Below are 23,626 nucleotides of genomic sequence, written 5' to 3' on the forward strand. Positions count from 1 at the left end.
GTAGAACTTGCATTTGGGTTGTTTTTCTTTTTTTTTTTTCCCCAACGGTATTTGGTAAGTGCTTACTATGTGGCAGGCACTGTTCTAAGCGCTGGGGTTATCAGGCTAATCAGGTTGGACAACGTGGTTACCCTGAATCTACCCCAGCGCTTAGAACAGTGCTCAGCACATAGTAAGCGCTTTAACAAATACCAACGTTATTATTATATTAATCTTCATTTTGCAGATGAGGTAACTGAGGCTCAGGGAAGTGAAGTGACTTGCCCAGGGACATACAGCAGATAAGTGGGGGAACTGGGATTAGAACCCAGGTCTTCCTGGCTTCCAGGCCCGTATTCTATCCACTAGGCCACTCTGCTTCTCATTAGTGGTGATGGTTTGCACTGAGTCATCCACACTCTCTCACCCGGTCTCCTTGAAGCTAACATCCTATTTTGTGAAATTGTTGGATAGCATATAGGTGCAGTTTGTGGCTATGGACTCTAAGCTCCTTGTGGGTAAGGCACAGGTCTTCCGATTCTGTTGTATCGTAGTCTCCCCAGCACATAGCAGAGTGCTCTGCACTCAGTAAACGCTCAAGAAATAACATCTAACAGTACTGGCAGCTCCCAGAAGAGTTACTCCCAGAGCCCTCTCAGCAGCAGCAATCCATCAGTGGTATTTCTTGAGCACTTATTTGCAGAGCACTGTACTAAGCGCATGGGAGAATACAATGCAAAAGAATTAGCAGAAACACACCCTGCCCATAATAGGCTTACAGTCTAAAGGGGGAGACCCTGCTCTGCCCACATCCGTTTCTTTGCCGTTGTCGAGTGAGTCACTGTACCAATTGGAGGCTTCACCGGGAAACCAGCTTTGGTCTGTGGTCAAAGAACAGAATCTCTCATCGTGCCCTCTTAGAAGCAAGTCCTGCTTCTAGTGTTTCCAGGCAATAATCTTGTTTATAGACAGTCACAGCGGCCCCCCCCCCCCCCCCCCCCCAGCATTTCAACAGTTCTGAAAGCCGACTTCCTTTCTGGGTGGATCTGGCAGGAGCTAGAAAAGATGGGTCAGGCATCAGAGAAGGTGACAGCATCTCAGACAGAATCCACTCCCCATACATGCAAGAGATGTGGCTTCCATCCACTTGTTAAAAGTTCAGTTGCTCTTTCTCAGAGCTTTATTAGAATTTGAGGAATAATTCATTTTTTGTGATGATTAGGAAAGTTGTTGATTTCTTTAGAAGGAAATTCTGAGCAAGAGTGGCTTGCAAAGAAATTCTCCATGCTATCCAAAGGAATTTGAATTTAAGATTTGGAAGCCCCAGAGAACAATTTCACTGTGTGGGTCTCAAACTTCAGAGCTGTGGAAAAGTTAACAGATTTTTGAGCAAATATTGAAGTAAATGTAGAAAATTATTTTGTACTTCCTGGAAAGCACTTGTGTTGGCTATCCTTCTAACTGGAGTAAGTTTGGTATTCCTCTAAAGCAATCTTAATAAGATCATACTTTTTCATTGTGTGCATAAAAATAACTCAAGTATTTGAGGCAGTACCTTGGGTAATAGACTGTACTAAGACTTCCCTCTTCGTGATTAGTTAGCAAAGTAACCAGAAATTGTTGATGTTACCTTGGTTCTGTTTTTATGAATGCATTTTTTTTAGTATTAATAAATTGCAGTGTTTTTGAGTGAACACCCCTTTCTTGGCCTATATTAGCTGGTAATGTGTTAGTACTGTAATATCCTCTTATTGGAATGTCTGTATTTTTTAATATAATGGTCCTATCTTAAATGGAATATCAGACAAGTGGAACCAATAGCTATTTAACAAAAGAAAAAAGGAAGTTTTATCAGTTTTTCAGTTTTACTTATTTTTCAAGAACAGCTTTAGAGTTCACATTTCTTAAAGGAACCATAATTTCTGATGTTTCTGTGATTTCTATTTGCTGATATGTGCTTTTATGCTTTTTTCCTCCCTTTCGCCCTTTCCTGTAGATCTATCAGGTTCAAAAGGTAGGCTGAGCCCTGTCATTGTTGATTTGCATGCATTCTTATTTCTCACCAAGGGCCTGATCACATTTCAGAAATCTCTCTTTTAACTCAAGCTACACAGCAGTTTTTATTGCTTTGTGTTTAACCCTGTTGGAGCATGTTAGCGTTTTGTTCTCCCAGTTTCTCCTTTGATCTTGCTGTAAGCTCTCAGCTGTTGAGGAATCCAAAATAGGCTACACCGAAAGAAGATACACAGACTTGCTAAACATTATCTAATTATTTTTCTAATTTACATCTTGTGTTTACTAGATCCTTCTAGAAAGCTTATATAAGTTGGTAGGCCAGAATTCATTTGGGTTTAGTCACAAAATAAATTTGTTGGGTTTTTTTCTGTTCAGTTTTTGCTGTGCTTTACTCGTTAAGCATCAAGATGGGCAAAGTGGATGCCAGGAGCCATTTAGCGAGATTTTTCTTTTTTCTCTCTAGAATTTCATGGCATAAATATTATTTGGACTGAATATGAAAATTCTAGTCGACATTTACGCGATTGCATTTGGGGGAAAAAAAGTCAGATGAATTTTCAAAATTAAGGACACTAATAGAATAAGCATCTAAGTATATTTTTACCCCGAGAGATAAGTACCGAGCAATATTTGGTTTTGTCCCTTTATGGTCAGCTCCCTTGACTTCAATATTTTTATAAGCACCCATTTTTAAAAAAGAAACACACCCTGCTTCCTCAACACTTTCCACTCAAATTCTTGTCTTCATTGTTTTTTGAATATTCTCTTACCTTTGGTTTCTGATTTACAATAAGTAAATTTTGCATTTGGGCCCAGAAGCCCTAATGTTGATATTATTTAAAACTCTTCTTTTTAAAATATGAAACTTTTGAGGTTTCTATCCTAAAACCCAATAGTGAAAATTTTGTGTCTCATATCCTATCTAAAGACTAAGTACATAAAGTATAGCTTCTGTTAAAGATTTCTTTTCATCATATCCAAAATGTTTGGGAGAGTTAAACTCCAGCTTTCTTATAGCAGCTTGGTCCTCCTTGCATGTCTTGCTAGCTAATCACAGTAGTGTGCACTTACTAAAACCTTGCAGTGGTACTGCTGCTAGTTAAATTTAAATGGTAAACCATTGCAGTAATGTGGATGTCTGTGGTCAATAGCTTTGTATATTGTCATGCAAGTGTAGCTAAAGAAATAATCCCACCTTTGGAATTCATCCATGAAACATTTGCAAAAGGATCTGGATTATACACAGGCATTTCTAGACTGGCCAAGCATTCTAGCCACCTAACTGTTTCATTTGAGAAGTGATTCTGTCAGCAAGGGCTTTACTAGTCCAACAATAAACGAAACCTGGTCTCTGGGTGACAGTTCCTGGTGCCTGAGAAGAGAAGAGCCAGGAAGAGGAGTTTACTGGGGAAAAGCCTGGCCATCACAGGAGCAAATGGTTGAAGGATGGGAGTAAGGAAACTTGGATTCTGATTCCCATCTCTGCCACAACCCACTCGGGACCCTGGGCAAGTCCTTTTAATTTGCCTAGACCTAGGTTTCCCTGTCTGTAAGATGGGAATTATATATCAGTGCCTTTTTTTGTATTCAAGGCAAATGAAAGAATCGTTAGGAGAGAGTTTTGGAATTGCTGAACAATTCACTGTGCTGTATAACTTATGCCTCAAGGAGGTATAAAATAATTGACAAATTTATGGCAGATTTTTCCCTTGTAAAGGTGTTGGTCTATTCACCTGTTGATAATCCCTTAAATTATCTTGTGTCAAGTATCTGCCTGGAACAAAATGAAAGCTGCTTATACTAAAGTGAAGAGAAAAAGAAGATTCTGTTAAAATAAATATTTTTGATATGGGTAAAAACATTGCTTAGGACAGTGTTTGGCACATAAGTTAACAAAAACATATTAACCATATGGTCCAACTTGTTCATTACTGGGTCAGACCAATACTCAAATTAGCTCAATAGTCTATCCGTTCAGTGGCATCAGGATGCTACGTTCACTTTCACTTTTGCATTGCTTCAGGTGTACCAAAGCTTCTACCCCAGAGTCCTTGTTAAATATGCACTTTGAAGTATGGGGAAGATTGCTTTCAAAATAAGACCATGTTCACAGACACTGACTGTCATGCAGTCTTGATGGGGGGAAAAACAGAACTGATCCTGCCAGAAGTCTGACTTTTTTTTTAAGGTATTTGTTAAGCGTTTACTATGTACCAGTCACTGCTGTAAGTGGAAAGGTAGATACAGAGTAGTCAGGTTGGACACAGTCCATGTCCCACAGTGGTCTTTAGTCATTTACTAAGCCTCTTGGTAAATGATTTGCAAATGTTGAAAATTTTCACTTTACAACACTTTGATTAGCAATAAGACCTGTAATGATGAGATCTACTTTAACTTGAATCAGAAATGAAAACGATCAAGTCACTGCATTTTTTTAGTTTGTTGAAGATGATGCCTCTCAAAATATAGGATTTGTCAATACAATAGATTGGGTTTTAATGCTTGTGTACTTAAATAGATCAGAGTTTATCAGTAGCAAAGCTTTGAGAGCAAACCTAATGTATTTAGAACTCCTTAACATTCAGCTTCAAAGTGGGCAGGGAACGTGTCTGATGTATTATACTCTCCCAAGTGCTTAGTACAGTGCTTTGCACACAGTAAGCACTCAATAAATATGATTAATAATAGTATTAATCTAGAGTGTTTTTTTCCTTTGTGACAATCTGTGATTACCTTTGCCCTGTAAGGAAAGAAATGAAAACATTTTAGAGTGAAACATCATTCACTCTAAATTAGGTTTGAAAAAAAGATACCTAAAATTGTTTTGATTTTTATAGCAGCAGTTCAAATAATTTTCTAATCAGATCCCCGAAACCAGATGGGGCGCTCAAATTTTGCCATAGATTCTTTGATTTTTACAGAGCAAATAAGGAGAGGAATGGGAGTAGTCAGATAGCCAATAGATGACTTTATTTCAGAGAATGAGGTGGCATAGGAACCCATGTTTCCAGCTTTGGCCTTCACGTAGTTGTGAAGCAGTTCTCCAGAGCAATTTGAACTCCCTTTTCTCCAACTATTCATTTATCGATACTCTTTGTTTCAAGCAGGGTGAAGTATCAGTGAGTTAATTCCTAATATTCAAGGCTTGTATTTTTGTGCCTTCCTCAGTATACAGTTTGTGAATGCCACATTGCCATTTTCCCTGAGGGTTTAAAATGTCAGAACTACCAAAGATATCCTGGAATCAGGTGGTGATTGAACCATTCCTCCCGTTCTTTCCAAAGAACATTATGTGCTTCCAAAACACAGGCCTAGCTCTTGGCCCATAGTTGTTTTTGAGCAGACTTTTGTTTCTTCAAGTAGTTTATTTTGCTGGCATGCTCAGCTCTGCAGAGGGTAGATTAAAAGGCTCTCAGTTGTCCAGCTTTCTGCTTTACCATGGTATGCTGATTTAATCCTTGGCAAATTTATGTGGTTCACTGTGTGGCTGGTAGCACACTTGCAATGCATGTCAAAACAGTCCACTATGCAAGACTCTTACCTAATTGTCTTTCCTTCTATCTATAGAAATATTATGGGCTGGATACAAAGTGGGGCGACATCGAGCAATGGATGGTAGGCCTTGACCAAAAGATGTATTAAAATTGTGAAGTGTATAATTACTGCATCTAATTTGAACGATGAAACACTGACAGCATTTTCAAAGGATTGTTCTGCTCTGACACCTGAGAGATCAGAAGCAAGATTTGCTCTTTTGTTTTTCGTCCTTTAGAATACTGTTGTATAGGATGGATAGTCACAGAATCCCTTTAAAGCAAAAATACAACTTTGGTGACCTTAAAGTAATGGAATAATTTGCCAATTCATTCAATAGTATTATTCATTCAATAGTATTGAGCGCTTACTGTGTGCAGAGCACTGTACTAAGCGCTTGGAATGTACAAATCGGTAACAGATAGACAGTCCCTGCCCTTTGACGGGCGTACAGTCTAATCAATCAATATGGGCAGGAAACGTGTCTGCTAATTCTGTTGTATTTTACTCTCCCAGGTGCTTAGTACAGTGTTTTGCACATAGTAAGCGTTCAATAAATACCATTGATTTATTTATATGTCTGATTAGTTTGAAAACAATGAAATTTAACCTCAATGTAGAAAGTGAGTCACCCTTTCCTGTAGGGAACAAAGAACAGTAGCAAAGATGGAAGAATCGTCAGCACAAATGCTTGGCCGTTCTTTTAAATCCCTTATTGTACTTGAATGGGCTCGAGAGTTTTAAGCAGGCCTATCCTGTCAGGGTCAGAAAATATTGCTTGGCTATTGATCTGAGCTGTTTTCTAATGGAAAGAAATCCATCCATGCCTATTCTGAAACAATATTTCTCAGCTTGACATTTGACTTAATGGCTCAATAAAATGTAGTTTAAGAAATCTAGAAGTGTCACTGGAAAAGTGTTAGAGTAATGGGTCTGAAGTGAGTTAATTTTTCATGTTTGAAAAGTGATTTCCCAATAACATTGAAATATTTAAATAGCATTAATTCTGTCTCTTGATCTCCCATTCTTCCTGCAGAGCATTTAATTTAAATATGCTTAGTATGGTTTGGGGATCTCATTCTGGTGAGGGCTGGATTTGGGCCTTGTTATCCAGAAATCCCAAGTTTAACCAGTCTAGGTAGCATATTGGATGGATTTCACTAATTAACGTTTTACCTCACAAATAATCTTTCGAATGTTTGCCTTTTACCAGAATTCAAATGGGAATCACAGTAGGTTCTATCACTTGGTCAAAGAGAGCAAGGTCAAAACTCCATGTAAATTCATCACTCTCTGACTTGCAGGTTTCATAATACCAAAAAGTGGTATCTTCTCATGGTCATAGAGCAAGCAATATTAGGAGTCCAAACTAGGTCTTCCAGAGTTGAAAGGAAGAAAGCTAGATGAATAACATAAAGTTCATGGACCTAACAGTTTCAACTTTTAAGTGCAAGCGTGCTGATAATTAGTCTGTTTTGCATTCTATATCATAATAAACATTCTGTGTTTATTCATCCTAGATGATGGACAACCATTTAATAAACAAAAATAGAGTTCCATTATAATTGTTTCAGTTAACTGAGTTTCCTTGAGAAGTAGCATATAGCTGTTTTTTGTTAATCGCACCACTGTCCTATGAAACATAGCAGGATAATTTACCAGCTGATAGACATGGCATGGAAGGAATGTGGTCTGTTTCTGTTGCAAAGAAGTGTGTATTTCAGGGACTCTTACATCAGTTCTGATATCTGAATAAAAGTGAATGATAGGCCTGAAGGGTAAACAGAGTTGATTTAGGGCATTCTAACATGAGATAGTATCATCTGGTTTAAACCAGATTATAAGACCTGCAGTAGCTAGACGTTCCCACATCCTCTTCAGTATTATAAACAATATGAAGTGCAGGTATTTTAGAGCTTTTTTGCTCCTATGTGTTCAGGAAGGGACATTTTTAAGTTGCCTCATTTAATGTCTGCAAAATACATGCCACAATAGAAAAGTGATATGACCTGTAAAGCAGAAATGTGTGTCCCAGTGGAGCAAGTATTAATAAACTATAGGAATTAAAGTATCATTTTCTCGTAAAAGTAGTTTTACCTGAATATTTGCGTAAATCTTGCCTTCATCTTCCTTAAATATTTAGCTTGCTTTTTTTTTCAAAGCACTTTTTATGTATCTGCTCTTTCAACCTTGTACTATTATTTTCCTCTGCTGCTTCGGTAGGAAGACAGTGAGCGTTATTCTCGTAGATCCAGAAGAAATACATCGGTTAGTATTGTCTTCATTCTTTATTCAGGCCTTTCACCGAATTCCAGTGTTACTGCTTTGGGGACCGCTTTTAATGATATTCATAAAAGGTAATTAGTAATAGTGATGTTGAGAGGCAGGTATAGTCGAGATAGGTATTGGGAAAGTCACCATCAGTAATTGGTTAACATCTTGGGAATTTTTTTTTCTTCATGTTGGGCCATTTTGCCTTTTCCTCTAATACGAAAGGTATTTTTAACATAAACGGTGAGTCCAATTCTTCCATCTGTGGAGTGGAAAACAGGCTCTCAAAAGCCATGGATGGAGTGTCTATCAACTTCATAGATTTGGTGGAATAGCTCATATTGTGCGGCTCTTCATTCCTGGATAAAGGCATGTTTTTCTATGGCTACTGCTTGAAGAAGAGGCAAAACCAGAGAAGGGCACAATGGCCACTGCTGTAGCTCTGCCCAGCTTCCTCGCAGTACCACAGCCGGTCCTTCTACGAGATGGACTACGACCTGAGCACTTTACTTGGCCACCCTACATCTGCCATTGCTGACATGGCAGCCGGGGTGGGGGAATGAGTGTTTTCTCAAGAGTGGCCAGAGAAAATCATGCCCTCTTAGCAGAACACAAGAGATGAGCTATGTGGGTGGGAAGGCTCAGTGCTCCTGTCTGTATGTGATCAGATATAAAGTGTCAGTGTCATTTCCAGGAATTTAGTCTCTTATATTTTGGGGGCATTAACTTTCACACGTTATTGGTTTCATTTCATGTTTTTCTTCTCATCCTTTCTTTTCAATAGGCTTCTGATGAAGATGAACGCATGTCAGTGGGTAGTCGTGGAAGCCTGAGGGTTAGTAACCAGAATGATAAAGTTTGCATGATTGTTGAAAAAAAAAGATAAGATCATCCTTCACCTTATAGTGATGTTTTCTGCTTTGAGTTGAAGAAGCAAACATGAAACCTCAAGAATTGTTTCCTTAAATTTCCAAAATCCCTGAAAGGTTTTTGAAAGTCCTGGTCTTTAAAGACACTGCCCAACTGCCCAGATGGCCTTCGAAGTCCCATGGTACTGCATCCTGTGTTGCCTAGAGAGAATGCAGTAGCAAACTATCTTGAATCAAGACGTCATCTTTCTGAATTTTATCTGGAACTCTCCCTGCGCAGGTCCCAACCTTGAGCCTGGGATGGATATTTTAGGTCCTCCTGATGGAATCTACGCTGCTGTCAAGGAAGAGATGAAGGGTTCCAATTTTGACCAAGACCCTCCTTGACCCACCCACCCTAACCCCAAAATGTGGTCAATTAATGTAGGCTCTGACGTACTCATTAGGATAAAAGTTGGCTGTAGGGTTGAACTAGACATTTTAAATTATGACCACATATGGCTACAATCTGGCTATGTAGTTATAATATATATTTTCAAGAACGCTGTTTTCCCTTGAATTAAATCTACTATTGCATTCTCATACCTTGCCAACCAACTAAACAAATCTCTTAGAACTTTGAAGTGCAAGCCTTGCCAGAACATTTTCCTAATATGTCCCAAACTTCCATTGGTGCACATACCTCTGATGAAAACCAGCTATGTTGATTTTATGGATTGGGTCTGCTTAAATTCTTTGAGTGTGCTATTTAAGCACAGGCATTTTCATAGCGTTAATGTGATTATTGAAGGCATACTGCAAATTAATGGCTGCTGAAGTCCTTTCTTGTGCTGGACACAGTTGGGGAGAAGGGGGGAAAAAAATCTGCCAGATGATATCACTTGCTTTTGTAACTTCATACCTCAGTAATAAGTATGGTGTCTGACATTTTGTGAGAAGCATATTGTGTTAAATATTATGTAATGCTTTAGGGTTTAAAGCGTCTTAACACCAGTGTCCAGTTAAACTGAAGTATTGGCAGGAGCAGAGAAGCTGGGTGAAATCTCTTGTTCTGAGTGTTGTGTGCTAGAAGTGCTCAAGAAGGCATTTAAATAGTCTTGTCTTAACATTTCTATATCTTCCATAAAACCCAGTTGCCAAAGTGCTACTTGAGGCCTACTAGACCAAGATGCCCCAGCCTTGTGGTGACTCTTGGCACTCTGGTACCCAGACCGTTGATGGGGTGGAGGTGGGGGATGGGCTAGGTGGAGTTTGTCTCAAATAATAAGTTTCCCTACCAGGATCTGGTCTAGTGCAGATTCTGTTTTAAGGAACCTGATGGAATGGAAAGGGGGTGTGGGGAGGCGAGGAGGAAGGCTGCAGCATCACCTCAGATTCGAGGATAACATTAATGCAGTTTGATTATGCTGTTGCAGGGCATAGCGATTGCCCAGTCATTCAGGGATTCAGTGACTGAGGCTGACTGTGCCCTGCCCTGCTTCTCTGGGGATTCTCAGCTGTGTCTTCTAAAAATATTTAGTTTTAACATGGCTTATGCACCTGGTGAATTGTCAGATAGCAAATCCTTACTGTGCTAGGGAAAGGTTTCCATATCTTCTACTGTGTTCATTTTGTATTCTCCTTTGATAAAGTGTATTTTTTTCCTCTAAATGTATATATCCTTATCTTAAAGTGGCTTAAAATAGCCCCCCCACCTAATGTTTCTATTAGAGAGGCTACCTACTCAAAGTAAGAAGTGGTTCCTGATGGGAGGAATTGTGAAGATCATTGTAAAAGTGCTTGATAAACTGAATTTTTTGTTACTAAAGGCTGAAAACTAACCTTGTTATGCATGGGTGAAGTGTCTTTGGTCTGGTCTTACTTTTAAAAATCAAACTACTCAGCCAGCCCTGATTGTAACTGCATTTTCATGACCTACAAAAGGGTAATTACTCTATCAAATTAGGAAAAATTATTCATCTTTATCCATATACCTAAAACTGCTAAACCGATTTATTCTGTTGCTCTTTATACGTTCAACTGTGAAGCTGATTTCTTTTACAGCTAACATTCCTTTAGAGTGGATTTTAGTCTTTACTCTCCAGTAAGCAATTAAAGATTTAAGGTTGGAATCCACTGTAAAAAAGCTAACAAACAAAGAAACAGATTACTTACTTGCCCCTGATCGTAATGATAACCAGGTGAAGTGAGCAGTTTGGAAAAAATTTTTTAAAATCAGGTCTCAAAATGAGATTCTCATCCCACCCAAGAAGCTAAATTGGTCTGATCGACTCAAGAGTGCCTCCTTTACAACCCGGTTTCAAAGGTATGCACCCAGAGGCTACTCATTGAGCCATGAAGGTGAACTTTGAAAATTCTTTGAGTTGCACTTTTATACTGTTGGTGCTCAGTAGACTGCTTCATTAAATGAGAAAAATCTAATGGAATTGGTGAATTGTGTAGTTACTGAGAACGTTTTATTTGCAAAGCAGTCTACTAAGCACTTGAGAGCTCCATGAAAGTAAGACTTGGCCCAAGCCCTCCTAAAAAAAAAAATCTAAAGGGGGATCTCTTTGTGTTTATGCCTAGTTTGGCTGAGAGGATGGAATCTTACTGGGGCGGGGTGAAGAGTGGAGGGAGGGGTAAGGAGAGGAGATTCAGGTTGTCCAACTCCTGTTTTCAGATTTTTTGATTTCTGATACTGCTTGTAGGCTATTGCATGTGGAACTCTATTTTCAAGCTACCCAGTTTTAGATTTATATTGATCAATGTATTTCTATTTTGGTTCAAGTACAGGCACTGCTCATAGGCTTGTGGATAAGGAATTTTATATTTGGCCTTTCAGTGCACTGCTCTAATATTGATAATGTCCATTGTTGTGCTTTTGTGTGACATTCATTTTTCCTTCTGACAGTCTGACTTGGAGTATCCCAGTTCCTTCCAAGGGGTGAGAGTGGCTATGTGAATATCACAGTTTGAAAAAAGTAGTTTTTTGAAAAAAAATTAACACTTCTAATCTGTGGTATTCTTCTGGAAAGCCTCAAGATCATTAGCTGTTGGTGAGACAAGGGGGTGTCTATTACCTATGGGACCAGTTCCATTCTCAAAGAGCAGACATTAAATCCTCCCTTCGTCCTAACAAATGTCTTTAATCATCAGGTTTTGAGGTTTACTAAGCAATTGATGGTAAACTTTGCTCTCCCACTAGAAGTCCTCTCATGTGATTGGCTACAAAAGTTTAACAACCATAAAACCCAGATAACATTCTTAATTAGTTCCTTGGAAATTAAATTATTAAACCAAAGAATGCTGAATGAAAATATAGCTTTCTAAACCAAATAATCTTAGGTATATTCATTCCCAAGACTGAAAAAAGACCCAAGCATTTTAAAATGTGATTATAAAGCACAATGAATATAATTACATGAGGAGTATAACTATATTTTAAATTTGAATTTGATTTTAGTTTTGTTTCACATCCCATTCAGCAAAAAGCCATCTTGATAGAGCATACTAGTTCTATAAAGCTCTCTGTCTTTCCAAGTAGATCTGCCATTATCTCATGCTACATTGCAGTAAACTCTAATAATAGCAATAGTTACTACAGTTCTTGGCCAACAGTAAGTGCTTAATATCACAATTACTAAGTGCTGGGGTAGATACAAGGTAATCAGGTCAGACACAGTACATGTCCTACATGGGGCTCACAGTCTTAATTCCCCATTTTACAGATGAGGGAACTGAGGCACAGAGAAATTCAGTGACTTGCCCAAGGTCACGCAGCACACATGTGGTGGAGCCAGGAGTAGAGCTCAGCTCCTCTGACTCCAAAGCCACAAGGCCATGCTGCTTCCCTAATCACTCTATTTAAATCAGCCAAATACTTTAAAGATTGAGGAGGAGAGGAAGGGAAATATTTAAGCCAAAGTAAACTTTACAGTTAAATGGAAATGAGAGACCACTTAAATGTCTGTAATAAAAATTCAATAGCTCTATAACTGAAATAACTTTTTTCTTTCAAAGGCTAGCTGTATTCAGTTCTCTCAACGAGGCATCTTTATTAATGTAAGATTGATATAAAAAATTAGGCCAAATTTTATTCTACTTGTTCTATTGTCTTGGCCATTTCACTTTATAGTTTGATCGAAGAGGTAATCTGAATATAAATATGTTGGGAAGACTTCCAGTTCATATTAATAGCCTGTTACTATGCTATTGAGGTTTGTAGGTGCTTGGCTTTCAAGATAGTTCTCATCTGCAATATTCAGCACTAATTGTGAAATATTGCATGCTTTGAATATCTTGTATAATATATTGCCTAATCCACTTCTGAGGTCTGAGAGCATTATAAGTGCACATGATGTAATGCATCAGATTTTGATAATAATTTATGCAAAATTGACTAATTGTCTTGTGCACCAAAAACCGGTGTGCTAGAACAGAAAGTCATGCTGTTTAACTTTGGGGAAGTCAGAATCAGGATTCCTGTTGAAGCCAGTTCTAAGTGTTCCTGAATCTTTCCTAATGACTTTGGGTTGGATTATTTTATTCTGATCCATAATAATGATGATAGTACTTGTTAAGTACTTACTCTGTGCCAAACACTGTGCTAAGCACTGGGGTAGATACAAAATAAGACACATACCCCTGCCCCACCCAGGGTTTAGTAGGAGGGAGTAAAATTTAATCCAGTAAAATTTAATCCACATTTTAAAGATGAGGACACTGAGACATAGAGAAGTTAAGTAGCATGCCCAAGGTCACACAGCTGACAAGGGGTGGAGCTGAAATTAGAACCCAATTCTCCTGATTCCTGAGCCACTTTTTTTTCAACTAGGTTGCTGCTTCCATGTGGTAGAATAAACTGATTGATTTGAGAGAGCCACATTTCATGACATGCCTTCTATTCTTTTTCTAAGATAAAAAAAGAATTCTAAAGGGATATTGCTGTTTGCCAATTTCCTCATAAATTATTTACTCTCCTCTTTGGTAGTAGAGCTGTGCTTCCAACTACTTTCACAAATACCATAGATTTACCTCTCCCCATAGATTCCCCATTAAGATAAGCCACCCTTTAGGAGATTGCCCAGGGGAAAAGTTTCTTCTAATATTATTAATGACTGACTTATGCATGACTGTGTCAAAATTAATAGACTGGTACATTAAAACTCTGCATGAAAAGAAAGAGCAGTCATTTACATTTGAATTATAATTATTTAAATAGCCAGTACTTAAATCTTCTTAATCCCTTTTCACAAACTGGTTCCTTGGGCCTTCGGTTTTTAAATTGTTTATTCTTTGCCGCCTATAAAGTCATGCCTCCTTTCTGTGTCAGAGCTTATATTCTTGTGTGTTTTTGCATGGTAGACCCGAGAGAAGAGGTGATGGCCAGAAGAGTTAATTTAGCTTTGCCATCTTTTTCTTTTGCCCTTTTGATCCCCACCTACAGGCTGAATTAGAGATCGAGAAGACCAAAAGGAAGAATTCCAAAGCAGTATGTACTTAGAAACTCTCAATGATTGACACCACCTTTCTTGATTCTCTTTATTTTATGAGCCATTTTTTTCCAGAAATTATTCTGAGTTATTTTTTATTTTATTTCTTGAAGAGATAAAAGTTTAAGACATAAAATGGGATGAGAAAGGAACTCCAGCATCAATTTATCCTCTCCATGCAGAGATGAAGGGGAAGAGATCATTATAAAAATTCCAGCCAGGATCATTTAGCTTTCTCTGAGGATTTTACTAGAAAATTGTTTTCTGGAGATTTTTATCTATATTTGTAAGAAACTAATATCAAATTTCTTAAAGATTTACCTTTGTTTTATAAAAATTGATTCAAATTAATTTGGTTCCTTTTTGTTTAACAATGCAACCAAAAATCCTTACAGTCAGGGATGGAATGATTTGAGGATTTGGGACTGATGCTCCTCTATCAATAGACCTAAATCTTTTCTTTTCATAAACCTTTTGAATGCACGTATACCTGTGGATTCTGCTCATGTTAATGAGAAGCAGCATGGCATAGTGGAAGGAGCACGGCCTGAGAGATAGAGGACTTGGGTTCTAATGCCGGCTCTCCCATTTGTCTGCTGTGTGACTTTAGGCCTGTCACTTAACTACTCTGGGCCTCAGTTTCCTCATCTGTAAAATGGGGATTCAATACATGTTCTCCCTCGCCTCCAGACTGTGACCTCATGTGGGACAGGGATTATATCTAGTGTGATTCATTTATATCTACCCCAGCTCTTGATATAATATTTGGCGCAATAGTAAGAGCTTAACAGATACCATAATTATTATGTTCCATCTGCTTCTCAGAGACATTACCGGGCTTTGGAGTCAGAGGTCATGGGTTCGAATCCTGGCTCGGCCACTTGTCAGCTGTGTGACTGTGGGCAAGTCACTTAACTTCTCTGTGCCTCAGGTACCTCATCTGTAAAATGGGGATTAAGACTGTGAGCCCCACGTGGGACAACCTGATTCCCCTGTGTCTACCCCAGCGCCTAGAACAGTGCTTGGCACATAGCGCTTAACAAATACCAACATTATTCCCCCGATTAGACTGTAAGCCCGTCAAACGGCAGGGACTGTCTCTATCTGTTGCCGACTTGTTCATTCCAAGCGCTTAGTACAGTGCTCTGCACATAGTAAGTGCTCAATAAATACTAATGAATGAATGAACATTACCAGGAATTACCTCAGAGTTCTTTGTGGTCCAAGGGTAGATTGCACTCCTCAGTTTGAAAATCAGTGCCCAAGCTCAAGAGAAAATAGGAACATTGAGCAGCTGCTCATTTTGAGCTCTGTATTAGCATAAGCCACCACCAGAGCCAGAAAAATTTTGCTTGGAGAGTTGTCGATGAACCGAGAAATCTGTGTTTGAGAGAAGGTGGACATAGTGTACAATCAATCCAGTCTTCCTCTGCCATTTTCTCTTTAGATTTGGCCAAAGTTTTCATTTGGGTAAAGAGTTGAAAAAAAGATAATAGACAGGATTCAATGAAACAGAATTTATATAACTTAGAAAAGACCTGTCCTTGCAATATATGCTTCTGATTTCAGTTGAACTTCATAGGTCTGCTTTTCAAAAGGTGTCTGATGTATTTCCCTGGTGCTAGATATGTCTTCAAAAGCTTTCTCCAAAAAATGTTTTGAATCTTTTACCTATTTGCATACCTACCTACCTCTTAATCACTATAAGACACTGACATTTGTTCTTGGTCTGAAAGTCCTTCTGCTCTTAACGTCTTGTATTTCCCTTGGAAACTTCTTAATTGTTATTTTGCTCTGTACAGTTGTCAGTTCTTTCTCTCTCTTCTCTCTAATAGACAAATGGTTATGATGGAGATTTGTATGGATCATCATCCCTGAATAGAAAATCTAGCAGGGTTAGTATGCCACAAAAATCTCTAAGTCATTAGAAATTTCTTATAAAGTAGGTGAATTGGAACTTGTCAACTCTCTTCATTCCTTTGCCATAATATGATTGGAAGAAAAAGTTTTGTAGTTTATATATGGTCCTTATTTGTTTTTGCACCTGCATTCTCATTGATAATTCAAAAGGAGTCAGTTTAAGTGAGATTTGAATAGGAAATAAGGATGATTACATGTTTCCCTTTCATAGGGCAGATCCCCAGTTTCTTTTTCAGATTCCCTTGAAATATCAATTTAAACACTGCCCCACACTTTCTACTTTCATGGTTGAATCTCATCTATTTTATTTCCCCACAGGGAATACATTTTGCTGGCTACCATTTGCTGACTAACCGGCCCTATTTACTCCTACCACTATGCCAAATTAATCATAATTTGTGATTTTGACTGTCTCATATTTTGAGGTATAGCCAGGATTATGGGTGTGACACAGAGCAAAGGAGCCATTAACTAGAAAGTGCATTTAGTCCCTATAACATGGAACTTGTGTTACCACAAAACCCCAACTTGAAGGAAACTCACCCTGTAGTAGTACTCCTTTCTGATACTGCACACAAACTGTTTCTTCAAACAGTGCAGCAGTTTTATCCATACAGATTCATGCTATAGGGCAGATATTCCCTAATTCCCTAACAGTTTTCCAAGCAAACCGTGTAAAACCACCTGTAATAGTAGAACTGAGTTTCATGATGATTTAATTTGCAGTACCTTTGCTTCCTGTCACCTTCAAGTTATAATGAACTCTCAAACTATGAAAAATTCAGGCTCACCATTTTATGTTTCTCTTATCCTCTTGAACCACTTTGGATGGTAAAGTTAATTCAACTTCGGTCTCAATTTTTATGCACTTATTAGTTTATGATGCGATGCCATCAATATCTAATGCATGGAGAATTCCAGGACACTAGTGAGCGGTCTATGTGGGTGTAGGCTAATTGCCACATATATGGTGTTTAAAGTTTAGACTAGGAAAAAAAAACTGTTCTTCTAAATCCAAGGTGGAATGTTAATTTATAAATAGCATGGATAACCTATAAATCTCTTATCAATCCTCTGGGTGTATTTCAATGTAAATATCTAATTTATCCATCTGTTTAAATAGAGCACATAATTAAAATCAGAGATGTAAGTGTACCATGGTGTTACTGGATTATGTTTCTTGAGAACGTTTCCATGTCCACTGATGTCCAGTCCATGGGAGCAATGGAGGAAATTGCCCCCAGAACTCTTTAAACTGAATTTTCAGTCCTGCCCTGTTTCTGAAAGGGCTGGAATGTTTCTAGTCAAAGCTAAAAAGACCCAAAACAATACCTTTCAGGCCTATAATTTCCTTGAAGCCTTGCCCCACTCCTAGTCCTCATCCCCACCTAAAATTTCTTCCTTGTTTCTCACTCCCACGCTAATGATGAAAAGGTGGTTGAATTATAGAATAGGCTCTTCCATTGATTTTTTTTTTTTTAATGCCATTAGGTTCTGTTCCAGAACCAGCCCCACAGGACAGCTGCACCTTAGTTCAGGAAAAATGACCCTACAAATCCCTCCCTGTCATCCCAACCCTTTCCTTTGTTCTTTCTGCCCTGCCCCATCAATCTTACTCAGCCTTTTTCTCAGTGTTTCATTCTCCCCCAACCCCTTATGCTCCAGTATTTGGAGTTTTTTTGTTTTTGTTTGAACATAGCAACAGGTGCTAGATCCACTGCAATGCACTTCCTCCTACCCCCATCCCAACTCCCTCGGAGCCCCAGCTGTTGGTAGATCACCAGCCAGAAGGGGAAGAGGAAAGGGCAGCATGATGGCAGTTGCAGCCCTGTGTGTGCAAACTGCTGTTGCCCCCATTGTGCCCCAGTGGGTCCTTGTCCCCCTGGGGCAGTGACTAAAAGGTGGAGTTACTAGTGAGAAGGGAGGTCAGGGCAGGCCCGGGCTCGTGCCAGTGGTGCCTCGAGTGCAGCTTGTACCAACGGCTCCTGGAGCCACTAGGTTTAGTTAAAAAGTACTGGAAAATAGTGATGAGATGGGTGGGAGGGGTGAGGAAATGAGCTCGAATGAGGGAATGCCAGAAGGGGACAGAGTGGGGCAGTGACTGATCATAACTTCAGGGGTGGAGTGTCCATAGTAGCCAATTGACCATATTTATTGAGCACTTACTGAGTGCAGAGCCCTGTGCTAAGCACTTGGGAGAGTACACTATAACAATATAATAGCATATCGAATGCTAGGATCAAAGGTCCCAGGGTAGTGGGAAGTAACCATAATCCAGAGTATATTTGCATAAACACTGGACCGTGCATTTATCAGGAGTATAACCCTGTGAATGGAAATTCATCAAATCTTGAATTTGGATAGAGGAGCCCATCTTTCTCTTATTGACTTCTTGTTTCCCTAATATGGCAGATATATCTGTGGCCTATCAAAAATGTCTTACATGTGACAGTTGTTTTAACCAGTCTATAAGTATTCTGCCATTCTCCCAGCAACAGATTTGCCAGGAAAAGCTGGCCCAGGGACACTTCTGGAAGCAACAGGGTGGTAGTTCAGGGTTTAAGAGATCCTAATGGTAATTACAGAGAGCTATGGGGAGGTCAGAAAATGGGATTCCCTCTGGTTGAGGGTCTCACCAGCCCTCACATGTCCCTGGAAAATTATCTTAATTGGCTTCTCTCACCACAACACCTCTCCATTAATCACCAAGATCTTAGACAAGTTTAGCTTATAATGTATAGCTAAAATAGCTGTAAATTCAAATATATAAAATCAAAGCAAAAGGTGTGCTTTAAGTTATTGTTTCAAGGTTCTTCATAGGAAGCAGTCCAAATGGGTGAAAGTAATTGACTGAAAAATAGATCAAACTTCAGCTTCCTTTGAAAAGGAACATATTTTCCCGCAAAACTCAGTTGAGAAAACTGCGATTCATGAGCAGAACTTGTTTCCAAGGATTTTCTTTTTAATACTCATTTCAAACAGAAACATTTCAAATGCACAAGTGAAAAGACTCACTGTGGATTGAAATGGAATGAGTTTTGTGTTCTCTAGAAAGACTAAAGTCCTCAGAGTGGGGTAGATTGTGTAAAATATAGTCTAACAACTAGCCAAAACATAGAAAGCAATTCAATAACAAACATAATTGTCATGCACAGCAATTGGGTAAAATACACTATAACCTTGAAGTGTATATGTTAAATTAGGTGTAATTTAAAATTGTTGCAATTAGGAGTCATGGAGTTATCAACTTTCAAACATTTTATATTGTTTTAAAATACAAACACTAGCAGTTTTCCATAATCAGTTTTTATTGAACTGTTTATTTAAAAATCTGGATGTGATTTTTCAAGACACTGGGTAAAGGACTTGGCTGAGATTTATTCGGGATAACTCCAAAATTCCAAGATTTGTGATAAGTGATGTTCTTGTTTGACACTTTAGAATTCCAGCTTCAGTGGGGAGAGCAGAGTTTCTACCAAGTCATCGGCCAGGGAAGAGAAGTTGGTTGGTTTCCATTTAAATAAATATTTAAAATTGTATTGGAGAAACTGAAGGTTTTGTGTGTGTGTGAGAGAGAGAGAGAGAGAGAGAGAGGTATTTCACTTGTAATTCCAACCATTTTTTCATTACTAATTTCAATTTAGATCAGACCAATTTCAACAGTATTAGGCATATGATCCAATCTAGCTCTTCAGCCTCTTCTAAAAGTTATCATTTGCTATCATTCTCTTTGCAGCACAAGAAACATTTTTTTATGGATCTTGTGGAACTGAAAGAGTGGAAAGCCTAAATGAGGAAGCTTCAGGTTCTTTCTTCTTCAGGCATGATGAGTAATCCCAGTTTACCTGATGAATGAGGAAAATTGTGACCTAGAATAGAAATAGGCCCCTGCCTTACTTCTAATTGTGAGAATTTGAGGGCAGAGAGCATGTTCTCCAAATAACACCATCAGGTGTCATCATTCCCATTATGAACTCATACAACAGACTGTAAAAGTGATTCATTGTATATAATGGGAGATGAAGTTAACGAATGTCAGTTCAAGTACACTTTTGTCTTGTTAAGAGAATGAGCATAACCTTTCAAACTCAGTGAGACCCCAGAATTTCTCTCAAAACTTTTTTTATATTTTGGAATACAAATGCTTCTCAAAATTTAGAGAAATCAACATAATTCCATAATAGGGAGAAATTGGTAGAACTCGGTTTGGAAATGCTTCATGCAAGGTTGCTCAAAATGATCTAAAAGCATAGCATTAGTCATAGGTTTGAATGCAGAGTTGTAACTCTGCATTCTGAAGAGGAGATGTTTATCATCAGCTCCTTTAATGCTTCTCCCTGACAGTTGAGAAGCAAGAACAAGAATTAATAAGAAACAGAATTATAGAATTGAGTGCAAAGGATCAATCAGCAAAGAGACCACAGGCATCTCTGTAAGAAATAGTTTCGTTTCTCTCAAAATATTAAATGATCATTACCTTTTCATTTTTTTCTGCTTTATGATATTTCTGTGCCAGGAGAGAGCAAAACCATTAGTCAAATACATCAGTATTTTATGGTAATGATGATAAAGGCAGGTATAATGAAAATAAAAAAGCCATTTACAACGAATTCTGTACCAAAGTACAGGAAATGTTAGTAACTTGGAAACATTTAGAAAAAAGTGTCTTCTAAGCCTTGTATAGTAGCCCATTTCCAAATATTTTAGCTATCTCAGGAATCTTTGTTTCCTAAATTTAAATCCATCATGCATTCATCATCACCTTTTAGTGTTCTAATGGTTCAGGCCTAGCCAGATTTGAAATGTATTGTTCAGGGCAGGACAATTTATTATGATAATTGTGTATCCAATTATGCATTTATTCAACCATACATTTTATTAAAAGATTACTTTTTAACCCTGAAAATGTGGTTGTGACCTAAAAGCCATATTCAGCGACAGAATAAACCAATTAGATCATGGAAATACAACCCTCTTTAAGGTTGTCAACTTGGTCTGGCTGCATATCTGACCTCCAAAATCCTTGGGTTGCATGCTAGCTATTGACTATGCAATAATAAATTGTGAGGTAACAAGCATGAGATTGGATCTATCGGAAAGGTGTAATGGAATGCCATTCAGACCAGAAGAAGACTCCTCATCAATTTTGTTCTATTGTGATGGACCTGTTTTTATATAGCCAAGAGAGTTTTTATACTACATAATGCTTTTTCTCATTTAGAACCCCTGGCCTACAAATTGGAAAATAGCCATGAAAGAGCAGCTCTCTCATTTGTCATATTCCAGTGGATCTCTTTTTGGCACACCAACTTTTGTCCCTAGATTGCCTGGATATGAACATAGAAGCTCTGTTATATAGAGGATGGAAAATGCAACTTTGCAGAGAAAATGCAGAGAAGCAGCGTGGCTCAGTGGAAAGAGCACGGGCTTTGGAGTCAGAGGTCATGGGTTCAAATCCCGGCTCGGCCACTTGTCAGCTGTGGGACTTTGGGCAAGTCACTTAACTTCTCGGTGCCTCAGTTCCCTCATCTGTAAAATGGGGATTAAGACTGTGAGCCCCACGTGGGACAACCTGATTCCCCTATGTCTACCCCAGCGCTTAGAACAGTGCTCGGCACATAGTAAGCGCTTAACAAATACCAACATTATTAACTTTGGGATTTTGATCACTGTATGGCTTTTAGCCTAAATAAGAGAATTGATGAACATACCAATCTAAGATTTGGAAACCTAGACTGTCATTCCAATAGGAACTCTGTAGACACAATAGCAGTAAAAGATAAAACCTTTGGCATAGGTTATTCTGCGTAAAATGGCCCTGAATTAGCATGAAAGGGGAGAATGCCAAGGAAATCAAAAGCTCTTGCCTGAACAGGCTTTGAAAAGCCTATCCTAGGTAATAATATTTAATGGACGCTTTTGTTCCATGATGTATTTTAATGCAATTATTCAGGATTTGTTTTCATAAATTTTCTGTATTTCTGTTCATTTTTCACTCCTATTCCATTTTGGGCTTGGTTGAATAAAATGAAGTTCTTTGTTTTGTTCTTTCCCCCTTCCTCCTCGTTTTTCAATTTTGTTTGATTGCAGGGATCCTGCAGCTCGGACCTTGGCCTTTCCAACAGTGGTTTAGCCTCCAAATCCCAATCTTCTTCCCAAAATGGAAATCGGGTCTGTCGTCTTCCTTTTCCACATCACCCCTCCCCTCCACCCTGCATTTCTTTCCATTTAAATGTTTTGCTTTCTGCAAAAATTGACGCTGACAACTCACCTTCACTCATTTGATTGGTGCCAGCTAAATAGACAAATGAGCATGTTCCACTCACTGACACTAGTGCCAAGAGCACTCCTTCGGTATATTTTTCAAAAAGTAATTTGCATAATGAATGAAGTGACGAGCTTCCCAAAAGAAATTCCAGTATATGTGACTCAACTCTTGAACCATTCCTGCTTTATCCTGCATTTTGCTGCTCATTGGTTCTCATTGTTTGTTTAATACTTTCCTCTAGCACTGAGGTGTGAAATGTTTTCTTCTGCTCACCTGTCCTAATCTGTTTCTTTGTGGGATATGCTTCTGTACCCCCAAAGTGTGTGTTACAACATATCTGATCCCTATTCTGCTGCAGAGAGAATAAGGGTCAAAATGTCTATTTCTGAATTGGGGAGTTGAATTGTCTGCTATGCGTGCAACCAGGACTATTTGCAGATGAGTTGAGAGGACATAAATGTGCATCCCAGGCATTACTCTGCCTATAAATTTTATCTTACCTGCTATCCACCTTTATAGATATGTTATTAGTGGCATACCTGTTGTGTGTATAATGCCATATGCAGTGTGCTTTCGTGAGATGGATTTGCTTGTATTTTTACCTATTTAATTGTATGCCACGAGCTGTCAGTATGCCACAACTCATCAGGAACATTTTAAGTGTGACTTCTAATAATACAACATATACGTGTATCCTTTCCCACAATCTTTTGTGACAGCGATCCTGACATAAAATCAAAATTTGGTCTCTACAGCTTTATTGCTTACTTTTGTATTTCTATATCTTCTGAAGGTTTCAACTGTTGCCTTCTGTTAGAAATATGTTCTTCTTTGCTTCTTCATTCCATATAGTGCTTCTCAGTGTGTATTTTTATCGTAAGACTTCTAATTCTAGGTGCTTAAGCACAGACAACTAGTATCATACAGGTGGCTCTCTTAAGCTTTCCTTCTGCCATTACCAGAAAAGGAAGCCCATTCTGAATGCTCAGCTCTTTTGCATTATAGAAGGATTTGGATGCTGTGAGCACACAGAACCTCTAGATCTCTAAAGGAAAAGAGATTTTTGTTTAGCTGTAAGGAAGACCCTGTTGATTAACAGTGAGATGAAACACAGGAATCGGTTATATAGGGAGTTTGTAGAGTCTCGTACCCTGGAGATATTGAAGAGCATGGACATGGCCTTTTTCCCAGGTTATTCACCTGGCTGATGTTTGAGATGGTCCCTTCTACCTCTGTGATTGAACAAGCCATTACGCATGTCTCTCTTGCTGGGTTTTTGTGTTTCCTTTGGTGTT

General features: G+C 38.6%; 1 protein-coding gene across 33 annotated transcripts in view; it reads left to right on the top strand.

The window, feature by feature from the left end:
* LRRFIP1 (LRR binding FLII interacting protein 1) overlaps positions 1–23,626 on the top strand; it is a 192,386-nt gene that overhangs the window by 117,102 nt on the left and 51,658 nt on the right. For 9 of the 33 annotated variants that reach the window (XM_007668442.4, XM_039912620.1, XM_039912621.1 and 6 more), the window contains exons 3-11: positions 1,976–1,993; positions 5,563–5,610; positions 7,753–7,797; positions 8,585–8,635; positions 11,563–11,595; positions 14,098–14,142; positions 15,979–16,038; positions 19,505–19,567; positions 22,154–22,234. The exons of 5 other annotated variants lie outside the window; for them this stretch is intronic. In XM_007668442.4, coding sequence (XP_007666632.1) covers positions 1,976–1,993; positions 5,563–5,610; positions 7,753–7,797; positions 8,585–8,635; positions 11,563–11,595; positions 14,098–14,142; positions 15,979–16,038; positions 19,505–19,567; positions 22,154–22,234 — 444 coding nt within the window. The remainder of the gene's footprint in view (positions 1–1,975; positions 1,994–5,562; positions 5,611–7,752; positions 7,798–8,584; positions 8,636–11,562; positions 11,596–14,097; positions 14,143–15,978; positions 16,039–19,504; positions 19,568–22,153; positions 22,235–23,626) is intronic. 19 more of the 33 variants (XM_039912606.1, XM_039912608.1, XM_039912610.1 and 16 more) reach the window with 13 other exon arrangements.

This window comes from Ornithorhynchus anatinus, chromosome 7, assembly GCF_004115215.2.
Source record: "Ornithorhynchus anatinus isolate Pmale09 chromosome 7, mOrnAna1.pri.v4, whole genome shotgun sequence".
NCBI classification, from domain to species: Eukaryota; Metazoa; Chordata; class Mammalia; order Monotremata; family Ornithorhynchidae; genus Ornithorhynchus; species Ornithorhynchus anatinus.